The 12155-nt window shown below is 40.5% G+C and overlaps 1 protein-coding gene across 1 annotated transcript in view; it reads left to right on the top strand.

The window, feature by feature from the left end:
* Positions 1-12155, top strand: part of LOC133852469 (DExH-box ATP-dependent RNA helicase DExH5, mitochondrial) — a 39004-nt gene that overhangs the window by 1269 nt on the left and 25580 nt on the right. The window contains exons 2-4 of the mRNA XM_062289237.1: positions 6802-6956; positions 7042-7129; positions 7710-7955. Coding sequence (XP_062145221.1) covers positions 6802-6956; positions 7042-7129; positions 7710-7955 — 489 coding nt within the window. The remainder of the gene's footprint in view (positions 1-6801; positions 6957-7041; positions 7130-7709; positions 7956-12155) is intronic.

Raw genomic sequence — 12155 nt, 5'->3', positions numbered from 1 at the left:
TGTGGATTCTTCTGAATTTGATATTTAATACTTAAATGTCTACTACATTTCATAGCCTGGAAGTAAGTCTTGATGGATGGTTTAAGGGAGTGAGTTAAGTTGATGAGAACGTGGGCTGAAATCCTCACATCGCTCTGAATAAGCTAGTTTAAAATTGAGCCAAGGCTAGCCTGAACATGTTTGAAGCGCATCTCCTATGTCTTGGTCTAGGAGGCAAAGTAATTATACCTGGTTGGGTTGATCTTTAGCACAGTCTTCTACTACGGGCTGGCTCAAGGAGACATTGGCTATAGGGCTGATGAGCGTTTAGTGACCATGGTGGTAGACTAGCTAACAAGGTGGTCAAATGAACTTTAGAACACCAGTGAGGCAGGAAAAAGCTGTGCTTAATTTGTCAAATCAACTCTAAATCACCACTCTGCAAGAAGGTAGAGAGTTGTTAGGAAACGAGGTGTGTTAATTTGTCAAATCAACTCTAGACCACCACTCTGCAAGAAGAGAGAGACTTGCTAGGAAGAGAGAGAGAGAGAGAGAAAGAGTTTCCAATAAGACAAAGGTTCATGCTTGGTTGACTTTGCAATTGCCGTAAGGAGAATGAGGAGGAAGTCCATGGATATGAAATTACCAAATTATGCCTCTGGGTAGCTTCCAATAGCTAGAAGAACGAAGGTAGATATGTCTAGCAAGGATGTGACATTGCCTTTTTTTTTTTTTTTTGACAAGTAATTGAAATATCATTAAAAATGAAAGTGCAACCCAGGTACACAAGAAGTATATAAGAGAAACACCTAGCTATAAGGAGAAAAAAAAACAAGAAAATCATGAAAACTAATCTCCAAAGGAGCTACAAACGCAGCTGTCCAAATATAAAGAGAATAAAAGAAAAAGAACTTAAGTTCCTCCAACGTCCTCTCGCGGTCCTCGAAGATTCGATCATTCATTTCCCTTCACAGGCACCAAAGAAGCAAGAAGGCACCATCTTCCATACTTTTTTTTTTTTTTTTGATAGGTAAGAAAAGATTTATTAAAAAAGCGTAAAGGCGCCTCTTGGTACACATGAAGTATACACAAGAAACACCAAAAGCTAACCTGCAACAACTGACAAAACAGAAAAAGAACCCCAGAACCCAAGAAAGAACGCCCAAAACAACTCACAAAAGAGCCCAACCAAACACGAGAAAAAACCCAAAGACCCGAGAGATAACCCACAACCCACCAAAGCACACAACCCTACAACATGCAGGCCTTTCCTTTACTACGCCTAGAGGAAATTGAAGCATTGCCATAATTTATGGAGCTTTGCAGATTCAGTAGCTCCCTCTTGCCTTTTGACTTCTGGCGTGCTATCATCTTCTCTCGCAAAAAATCTTCCTCCATGGCGTCCCGAATAGCCAAGGCCTCCTCCTCAAAAGAACCATCCAAAGCCCAATCCAAGGGTAAACCATCTCAATAATCTTCGTCTTCCTCCCAAACCACAATCTCCCCATTATGATCAAAACCGACAATCCAATTTCGAGATTGGGAAAATCCATTTCTTTCAGCTGAATAAGGAGAAAAAGGAGATAGGCAACCTCTCGGGGGGAGGAAGATCCAACCATCTCGACCTCGATGACCTTCTGTGGCGATGTGAAAATAACTGGCACCATCGGGCGAGGATTGAGAAATCTCCTTCTTAGACCTTGCTTCATTGGAGGCTCTGTAACCTTCTTCACTGGCGGCTCTGCAACCGTAACCTTTTTAACAGCACAGCCAACAGACATCTTCATGGCTTCTAGGGAATTCGAAAATAGCTCATCATTCAATTTCACAGAATGCCCTTCCCTTAGTTTCTTCGCCCTCTGGTAGTAACACTGAAAAGACTTAGAAACCACCACGGGGTGGGATGAGCGCAACTTCTCTCCCAACCCAGCCGCTCCAGCAAGAGACGAAGGGGCAAAACCAGGTTGAGGAATCTGAAGTGGCCTCAACGGAATGAACTTAAAGACAACAGCCGTAGAATGGGTTGGAACCGCCGAAAAATCAGGATCCCGAGCCGGCGATGGAGGAAACCCGAAGACTGTAGAAGCTGGAAAATGACTTGAAGGAACTGGAATCACCTGCAATCCACTAGACCCACCCCCGGGAGAAGACAGAAAAGGAGCCATCCCAATAGCTGTCGACGACGAGGGTATCTGCCGAAGAGAACACCCCAAAGGGACTGGCGACACCAGACCCACTCCCACTGGGTCAGTCCTCGAACGCCTTGTCGACCCACCCCCAATAAAATGCAACCCCATCAACTCCCTAGAAGCTGATTCCGACGACATCTCCGGAATGATTCTCGCCGGATGGGCGGTTTTGGAGTTCGGCAGAAACCGGCCCAAACGACAACTTGTGCATTTCCGATCCAAGCCTGGGCCAGTCCTCAAACGCCTTGTCGGCCCACCCCCAATAAAATGCAGACCCAACATCTTCCCAGAGGCTGACTCCGAACGGGAGGCTCTGGGTCTTGGCAGAAAACGGCCCAAGCCAATACCTATGTGTTTCCAAGCCAGGCCAGACCCGAGAAATCGGCCCAGAAACTTCCCAGCAACTCGGCCCATGGCCAATTTGAAACTGATTACCAGCTGTTTCCACGTATGCAAGTTCAAGTATTTGAAATTCAAATTCGAACTTGGGAGAGACTTCTCATTTGGGCCCATCTTCCATACTACAATACTCTGAGTACTGCCACTCGTCTACCAAGAAGCGAACAAGTCAACTACCCGGCTAGGCATAACCCAGGACAACTCAAAGAGACTGAAAAATGCATTCCATAAGGCGGAAGCAATCTCACAGTGGAGTAGAAGATTGTTGATGGGCCCAAATGACTGGTGGGAAAGTGATTGTGGTAGGAGGGGAAGAGAGATGTTGGTGATGCTTATGACCTTTAAGGGTCGTCATTCTAGTAAAGGTAAAGGCAAGGGAAGGGTTCTACTTGTTCATTATAAAGCCTAAGATTCTGTCTTGGAACATGAGAGGGTTGAATGATAGGGTGAAAAGATGGAGGGTTAGGAATCTTCTTAAAGAGTGGAAGACTAATATCTTTTGTCTTCAAGAAACAAAACTAGTGTTTGTGTCAAGGGCTGTTGTGCGCAATTTATGGGGTTGTCAACATGTAGATTGGTGTTTCTTGGATTCAAGAGGAGGTGGGTGGTAGAAAAAAGCTGAGGAGTGTGTGGGGGAATATTCGGTTGCATGTTATCTCAGGAATGGAGATCATAATTTTGAGTGGGCCGTTTTGGGTGATTATGGGCCTAATGGCTCTGAATCTTCAATTTCTTCAAAAATTAGTGAGCATATTCTGCAGTTCTACACTCGTTTGTATTCAGAACAATTCAGTTGGCAGCCTAATTTGGATGGTCTTTCTTTTAATGTGCTATTGGTATGGAGGAGGCAATGTGGATGGAAATAGCTTTTGAGGAGAGCGAGGTCTTTGAGGTGGTGAAAGCTTTGAACAAAGATAAGGCCCTGGGCCCTGATAGTTTTTCGTTGGCCTTCTTCCAGTCTTGTTGTGAGATCCTTAAAGAAGATATCATGAATGTCTTTCATGAGTTTCATGCTTGAGAGAAGTTTGAGAGGAGCCTTAATGCTACTTTTATCTCCCTTATTGTGACACCCCTGAAAGTTAGTCTCACATTGGGAAGATGAATTGTCTACATTGAGTGGGTGGATCATAAAGGTTCTATGTGTGCTAAGTCCCACATTAGTTTCTTTTTAGGTGAGACTGAACTTTGTAAGTGATTCTAGGGAGCTCTAATTGTAACTAGCGTTTTCCCGGTGTCGTTACACTCATTCTCAAGAAAGTTAGGGTGGTGGATATCAAGGATTATTGCCCTATTAGTCTCGTAGGGGGTGTCTATAAAATTATTTCTGATGTCCTAGCTAACAAGCTGAAAGCAATATTGGAGAAGGTAATCTCCAAGTCTTAGAAAGCTTTTATCAGGGCGAGACAAATTATAGATTCAGTCTTTATTGCAAAGGAATGTCTTGATAGCAGAAGTAGGTCAAGGGGTCTGCAAACTGGACCTTGAGAAGGCTTATGATCATGTTGGTTGGGTCTTCTTGATGTATATTTGGAGGGGATGTGGTTTTAAGGAGAAAAGCTGCGAATGGATTGCTCATTGTATTCCTATGGTGCGTTTCTTCGTTTTGATTAATGAAACTTCCTCTAGCTTCTTTAGTGGCTATTGTGGCCTGAGACAGGGGATCCTTTATCTCCTTTGCTCTTTGTTTTTGTTATGGAGGCATTGAGTAGAATGCTGTTCACTCCTGTGGATAAGGGGCTGCCATCATGTTTTTCGGTGGGATTCATCCTATTATTTGCAAATGTTCACCCCTTGATTTTTTGTGAGGCAAACCCAAAACATCTCTGTCATTTGTGTTGTGTTTTCTTATGCTTTGAAGCTGTCTTGAGGTTGAAAATTAACTTGGATAAATTAGAGTTAGTTCCTGTTGGCGTTGTGGATGATGTTGGAGGTTTAGCTACTATCCTGGGTTGTAGGGTGTTCTCTCTGCCTATAAGGTACCTAGGTCTCCCGTTGGGGGCTTTGTTTAAGGCAAAATCAAGTTTATGGTATTATTAGAAAGATGGAATGGGTGGTGTCCAGCCTTTCTTTCCTTTGGAGTGGTCTTTGTTATGTTCCACGGTGGGGTTCGGGTCCAAGGGGCAGGAGGATAAGACTGTGGCTTTCCTCTCTGCTCTTGATGAGGAGCATATTCCAAAGGATAAGCTTGTGGGTTGAGAGCTTTGGGGTTTGTTGTGTTTTGTGGGATGTTGTTTGGGGCGGGTCAGTGTTGAGGTGTTTGTTTTTCGTATACTTCATGTATACTAGGAGCGCCTTACGCTGTTATTTATAAAATTTGCATTTACTTATATAAAAAAAAAAGATGGAATGTTGCTTGGTTGGTTGGAAGCGGCTTTATTTGTCTAAGGGTGATAGGTTCACTTTGATTAAAAGCTTTCTTTCAAATTTGCCCACTTATTTTTTGTCCCTCTTCCCGATACGTGTTGGAGTTGCAAAACCGTATTGAGAAACTTTAGTGTGATTTCTTGTGGGGCGAAGCCAATGAAGAGTTCAAATTCCATCTAGTCGGTTGGTCTAAGATTTATTCCTTGATTTCCTCAGGTGGTTTGGGGGTTCGAAACCTGCTCTTGTTTAATCGAGCTATCTTGGGGAAGTGGTTATGACGTTATGACACTGAGATGGAGGTTTTGTGGAGATCGGTGGTGGGAAGTTAAATATGACAGCTTGTGGGGAGGGTGGTTGTCTAATGCGGTATATGGGCCCAATGGGGTCGGGGCATGGAAAAAGATTAGGAGGGGGTGGGGGGAGTTCTTTAGATTTGTGAGGTTTGAGGTGGGAGATAGGTCTAGAATCAGGTTTTGGCATGATGTGTGGTGTGGAGATTAGACCTTGAAGGAGCTTTCCCAATGTTGTTTTCTACTGCTTGCCATAAGGAGGCCTCGGTGGTGGATTATGTGCAGTTTTCTAACAATTCCTTTTAATGGAATGTCACCTTTATTAGATCAGTGCATGACTGGGAGGTGGAGTTGGTCACTTTTTTCTAAATCTTTTATACTCTCTCAAGTTGAGCCGAGGTGGCGAGGAGACAATGTGTTGGATTCCTTCCAAAAGGAGGAAGTTCGAGGTAAGATCTTTTTATCAGGCACTTAGCCACCCCATTGGTTCTTCCTTTCCTTCAAAGAGCATTTGGAGAAATAAGGCTCCTTTGAACGTGGCATTCTTTGTTTGGATGGCTGCATTAGGAAATGTATTGACTTTGGATAACCTGAGAAAAAGGCATGTCATAGTGATGAACTGATGTTGTATGTGCAAGAAGAGTGGGGGATTCATTGATCATCTTTTGCTCCATTGTAAGGTGGCTAGAGACACGTGGGTTTCTGTCTTCCGTCTAATTGGGATAGAGTGGGTCATGCCCCAACGGGTGGAGGAGCTATTGGTGAGTTGGAGATGTCAGGTTGGGAGCCACTGTAATATAGAAGTTTGGAGGATGGTTTCCTTGCTTAATGTCATCTATTTGGAGGGAACGCAATGCGTAAAATTTTGAAGATTGTGAGAGTTTGGTGATTGAGTTAAAAGCTAGGAAAAATTGCACCATTGGTCCCTGTGGTTGGCCTAAATTACAAATCGTTCCTTGTGGTATCAAAATTAATTCAGAGATTTCTATGGTTGATCTAATTTACAAATCGCTCCCTTGAGTCAAATTCGGTTAAAAAATTTGATATATTTCGTTAGGCGCCATCTTATTGGCGCTGATGTGGCGCCTAACGGAATTTGTCAAAAATTTTAACGGAATTTGATCGAGGGAGCGATTTGTAAATTAGGCCAACTATAGGGATCTTTGAATTAATTTTTATACCACATGGAACAATTTGTAATTTAGGCCAACCACAGGGATTAATAGTGCACTTTTCCGTAAACGCTATTATGTTCAAATTCCTCTATGCTTAAATGGCTGTTCACAATAGTCCTCTATTTTCTAATTTTCTAGAGTTTCTGGATTTGTCTTTTTCTTCCCTCTAAATGGGTGTATCTTTTGTATACTCTATGTGTATTTGGGTTGTGCCCCTTTGCGCCTTTTAATAAGATTGAATTACTTATAAAAAAAAATGTTATTTTCCAATAAAATGCAATTTGAACCTTCAGGTTTTTAGGTCATGTGTCTAATCTGTTGATTTAAAACCACTGGTAGGATGTTTTTGTTAAGTATACTTATGTAGGTATGTATGTATTTACCAGTTTTGACCATGCTATTCAGGGTGATTCCCCCTCTAATAACGTTGTTGAGTGGAAACGGAAGTTTACGATGCTTTTACACGACAAGGAGAAGCAAGAGTTGATCTCAAGGGAGAAAAAGGATAGACATGATTTTGAGCAAATATCAGCTTTGGCAAACAGAATGGGGCTGTATAGGTATCTCCTGCTTCATCAGAATAGATGCTTTATCAGGAAATTTGTGTAAAACAAAACTATTGAAAAACAAAATTATCTTTGGCAGCCAACTGTATTCAAAAGTTGTTGTCTTTAGTAAGGTCCCACTGCCGAACTACAGATTCGATCTGGATGACAGACGTCCACAGAGGGAGGTATTTTCTCATCTGTTCAGTTTTACTTGGTGCTGTCCTTTTCTTTGCAATAGAAATTTTGTTTACACATCACTATAGTGCCTTTAATTTACTTTTCATGATAAAAAATGTTGTATTTTTCACCTCCATTTTTGCCCACCACATAATTACTAACTCTCTGTGCTTTAGCTTCACACTCGGCAATGATTTTACATTTTACTTTCGACCCAAGTTCTTAGCTTTTTTTTGGTTTCTAATATATGTTTTCTAATTTCCAAGTTCTTCATATTTCTTTTTTTTACTCCCTCTATCTCATAATGTTTGTCCAACTTTGCAACTTTTCTTGCTGCATAATGTTTGTCCAGGACCAAAAATCAAAGCATAAAGTTTTTAACTTTTCCGCATTACCCTTCACTCGTAGAAAACCATACACCCTCATTTTTTAAAGGGTGAATTTGGGAAGTTGTGTTGAAAATTTGAGATGACTGAGTGTTAATTGTCTTTTCTTAAAATGTGTGCATTTGGCATCCTGGGCGAGCATTTTGGGATGGAGGGAGTACACGTTTCTAGGAATCTAAACTGAGATTTTAATAATTGACAGGTGGCATTGCCTCTTGGGTTGCTAAGAAGAGTTGATTCCTATTTTGGAGAATACCTTTCTCAAAAGGCTAAGACTAGGGAAAGCTTTTCAGATATATCATTTTCGAGAACGAGTAGTAGCTGTAGTATTGCCACTGATGAGGGTCTTTTTGAGCAACCTGAGCCACTGGCAGCTAGTAAGACTGCTATTGAAAAAATTCTTAGGCGAAGAAGTTTGCAACTGCGTGATCAGCAACAAGCTTGGCAGGTTCATCTTACCCTGAAATTCTAGAACAATGCTTCTCTGTTGTTATGTCGATAAACTCTTTTTAAGTTTTATTTCAGACTTAGAAGCATGGACAGCTTTCCCGTATATGACAGGGTACTTTGTATAAAATATTACGTACAACTGTGTTGCATAACCACCTCTATTTTTTGTTTGTTTCTTTTTATTGATGTCCTGTAGCTAATTTCGTTGCAATTTTTTGCTATTACTTTATGAAAACAAATAAAAAAACCAGAATAAGTTTTACCTAGCAAGGTAAAAAGAGGTTGAAGAAGTTTCTACCTATGTTTGTGTTTTATCTTCCAAAGTTCAAAGAGTGATTACAAACAACTCCTTGGGGCCACACCCCTGGTGAAAGCTAGATTTAACTGATCCTTGTGGTGGGGGTGCGTTACATGGGTCCGGAGTTTATTCTTTAGTCATGGGTACACCCTACTTTGGTGGTTTTCCCGTCATAAAAAAAAAAAAGGTTCAAAAAGTGACATTCAAGCCCCACAAACTACACACACTGTGGCAAGTCAGCCCCTGTGTCAACTTTTTCCGTCTTTTTGGATGGAATGCCAATCACGTGCGTCACACGTGACTTTTAATGACCTGAAAAAAAAATTCCAAAATAAAAATAAAAATGGGGGTGATTGAGCCACCGACTATGCTGCTGGCCTGGGGGTGGTTGAAACCACCGCCAAAGGGATTTGGCCGGACTCGGGGTGGCTAAAACCACCCCCACTTGGCCAAGTGAGTGGCCGAGCCATGACCATTTGTTTGGAATGCCGAAACTACCCCCAAAGGGTTTAGGGGTGCCTTAGCCACTCCCATTTGGGCTGAATGGGGGTGGCAAACCACCCCCATGGCCGGCAATAGGGGGTGGTCGAGCCACTTAGGTGCAGCGCACATGACTAACATTTAATTCAAAAAGATGAAAAAACTAAATGAAGGGGCTAACTTGTCACAAGTTGATAGTTTGTGGGTCGAATGCCACTTTTTAAACTTTGGAGGCAAAAGTGGTCATACTTCGGGGGAGTAAAACAAATTCCCACCCCCCTCCTTTTTTTGGGAAAATACACTTTAGTCTACTGAGCTATCACTACTTTTGCACTTATGCCATCAAACTTTAAAAAGTGATACCTGAACACCCTAAAATACCACATTGTGTCAAAGAAGTCACTCTGTTAGCAATTGCCATCAAAATAGATGGAAATGAGGTCATCGTGCACGGAACATGACTACTTTGGTGTTTTTTTCACCGAAATACCTTTAAAATTATTAAAACAAACGGGGTGGGCCGGGTGGCCGAACAACCCCACCCCCCCACCTGTTCATTTTTGGGGTGGTATCAATTCAACCCCACAGTTTGTGGGGGTAGTATCGAATCACTGTAGGGTTGGTTCGACCACCCCTTTTTCATTTTTAGGGTTGGCCAAACCCTCTTTTTGCATTTTTTTTTTCCTTCTCTCTCTTTTTTTTACTTTTATTTTAGTTTTGTTTATTGTTTTTCAAAGATGGCTAATTATGGAATTTCAATTATTAAAACTGGGGTATTTTTTGGGAATAAAACCAAAAAACTGGTCACGTGTGGCGCATGTGACCACTTTTTCATCCATTTTGACAATTGTTTTGCTAACAGAGAGGTAGTTTTGAGGTACCTAGATGCCATTTTATTTAAGTTTGGTGGCATAAGTGAAAAAATTGTGGTAGTTCAGGGGCCAAAGTGTATTTTTTCTTTGGTGTGGGGGGGGGGGGGGGGGGGGGTAGGGTGTTGTTCTGGGGCCCACCATCTGATTCGGTTTATACCTTTATGTCCAATTTATTTATAGGTGAGTCTATGAAAAGGTAACACATTAAGTTTTAGCATTCTTCAATTCATGTATAAATACCCAAAAGAATGATAGTGAGAAGATGGATTCATTTTTAGACATTTCAAGAGTATTAATGTAAACAAACAATTAGACAATAAGACCATTGGAAAACACTTTGAATAGTTTCCAACGGTCAAGTATAGATTTAAGAAATGTTTTTCCCAACTCTCATATTGTTCAGTATTTTAATAGTATTGGGATAGTTTCACAATCCCTATCCTTTAATCTATCACTGAATTCAAATCACAATGGCTCTGTTTGGTAACCACCCTCCCCTCCCCTCTCCCTTATTTTCACTCCTCCCAAAAAAAAGTAAACCTCAAAACATTCTTACTCTTTTCACTTTTTATATCACATCAATAATTTTTTATTACTATTCAAATAAAAAACCCACTAAGAAACAAAACTTTTCACTTTTCCATACAAATTCTTTCTACTTTATATCATATCAATCACTTCTTACTACTCAAAAAAAAAAATAAAAAAAATTCACCTCAACAATCTTTACCAAACACACCCAATATTCAAGACAAACAAATTATGTCCTATGTTAGTGGATACCCTCTCATAAAAACCAGAAAGGTGAAACTTAAAAACTCTATGTCCAAAACTGAGAAATAATTGAAACTCGGTTCAGGTTTAATTGAAACTTAAGTAGAACAGCAGGGAGAAAAGGATTGTGAAAGCAAAAGAAGGAAGAAAACGTAATCCTGGAAGTTTGGGGTGCATGCAAACAAAAATGAAAAAAAAGTTGTGGGTCTTCAATTGGATATGAATGTGGGGCTTGAGCATTATTGGCTTGTATAGTTACCCATTATCTCCAGCCATATAAGCATTAAGTGTTGAAGAAGGAAACTTCTATGTGGCTGATCTGATTTTGTTTCCATATTAGAATATATTACTCTTCTATATAAACGCATGTAATTGTATCAGTAAATTATCAAGGAAAATAAGACCATTTTCTCTTCCTCCAATTTTTTTCTTTTCTTTTAACTTGGTATCGGAGCAAGTTTGTTTTTTTCCCCTTTCATTTCGCATCTATGCCATCGTGCTTGTCGAGAGAACATATTCCTTTTTTTTTTTGGGAGCTGTTCTAAATGACCTGTCGTTTGTCTCTGGTTGAACAACATGACTATACAACCTACCGTTTGAGCCTTCATACAAAACAACTAGTCGTTTTGGTCAATTCTCCACTGCCGGTGCACAAAGCTGCTGGAAAACTCACCATTGCATCAGAACTTTGCGATTTCTTAAAAAAAAAACAACTTAGATCTTGCCACGTAGTCTCCTCACCCTTATACAATCTTCCATTTCTCAACCACACCAATCGAGAAAAAGAGAATTGATCGGCTTAGAAATGCTAGTGGCCCAACGATAAAAACTTCAAATTTCTCGAAGAGTTTCGAAGATGGGTCTGCTGGTATACATGGAACTTCCTTCTAGTCCTCAATTTGCGTCAACTAAGGGTAAAATGTGTATATTAAAGAAGGCCTTATATGGCTTGAAATAGTCTTTGAGGGCTTGGATTGTGAGATTCTCCTGAGCTATGTAGAAATTTGGCTTTAAACAAAGTCAGGCGGATCATACACTGTTCATCAAACATTTGTCGCAAGGAAAGATAATTGCTTAATTCTTTTTTTGATATTGAAATGATGATGAGGAAATACAAAGGTTGAAAAAATATTTGGCTAGTGAACTTGAGATAAAGTACTTAGGCAATTTAAAATATTTTATGGGTATTAAAGTAGCAAGATCGAGACATGGTATCTTTCTCTTCCAGCCGAAATATGTTCTTGATCTACTCAGGAAACATGGATGCTCAGTTGTATGGATATTGACAATCTAGTAGAGCAGAATAAAATGTTAGAAGAAAGTGATGAGAGTCCTCTGGTGGATAAAGGCAGGTACTAACAATTGGTTGGCAAGTTAAAATATTTGTTACACACTTGTCTTGACATTGCCTATGCAATCAGTGTAGTAAGCTATTGTATGCATTCACCTTCGGTGCATTTTACGTCCTTGACTGCACCTTGGCTTGTGAGACCTGTGCCCAACAAGTGTAATGCTTTTCTAATAGTGCACTGCACACTTGCACTAAGCAGATGCCTTTTAAAATTATTTTACCTATAGAGTGGCTTTCTTTGTGTGGACGGCGACTTTAAAGAAAATTATGACTTTGGATAATCTACGCAAGAAGAATATTATTGGAGTGGTGTTATATGTGTAAGATTTGTGGAGAGTCTATTGATCATTTGTTCCTGCACTGTATGGTTACTACAGAATTGTGGAGTATGATATTGCAGCTGTTTGGTGTTGCTTGGTTTAT

This window comes from Alnus glutinosa, chromosome 1 (assembly GCF_958979055.1).
Source record: "Alnus glutinosa chromosome 1, dhAlnGlut1.1, whole genome shotgun sequence".
NCBI lineage: Eukaryota > Viridiplantae > Streptophyta > Magnoliopsida > Fagales > Betulaceae > Alnus > Alnus glutinosa.
Note: the sequence above shows the minus strand (reverse complement) of the source record. Positions and strands in the feature narration are given on the sequence as shown.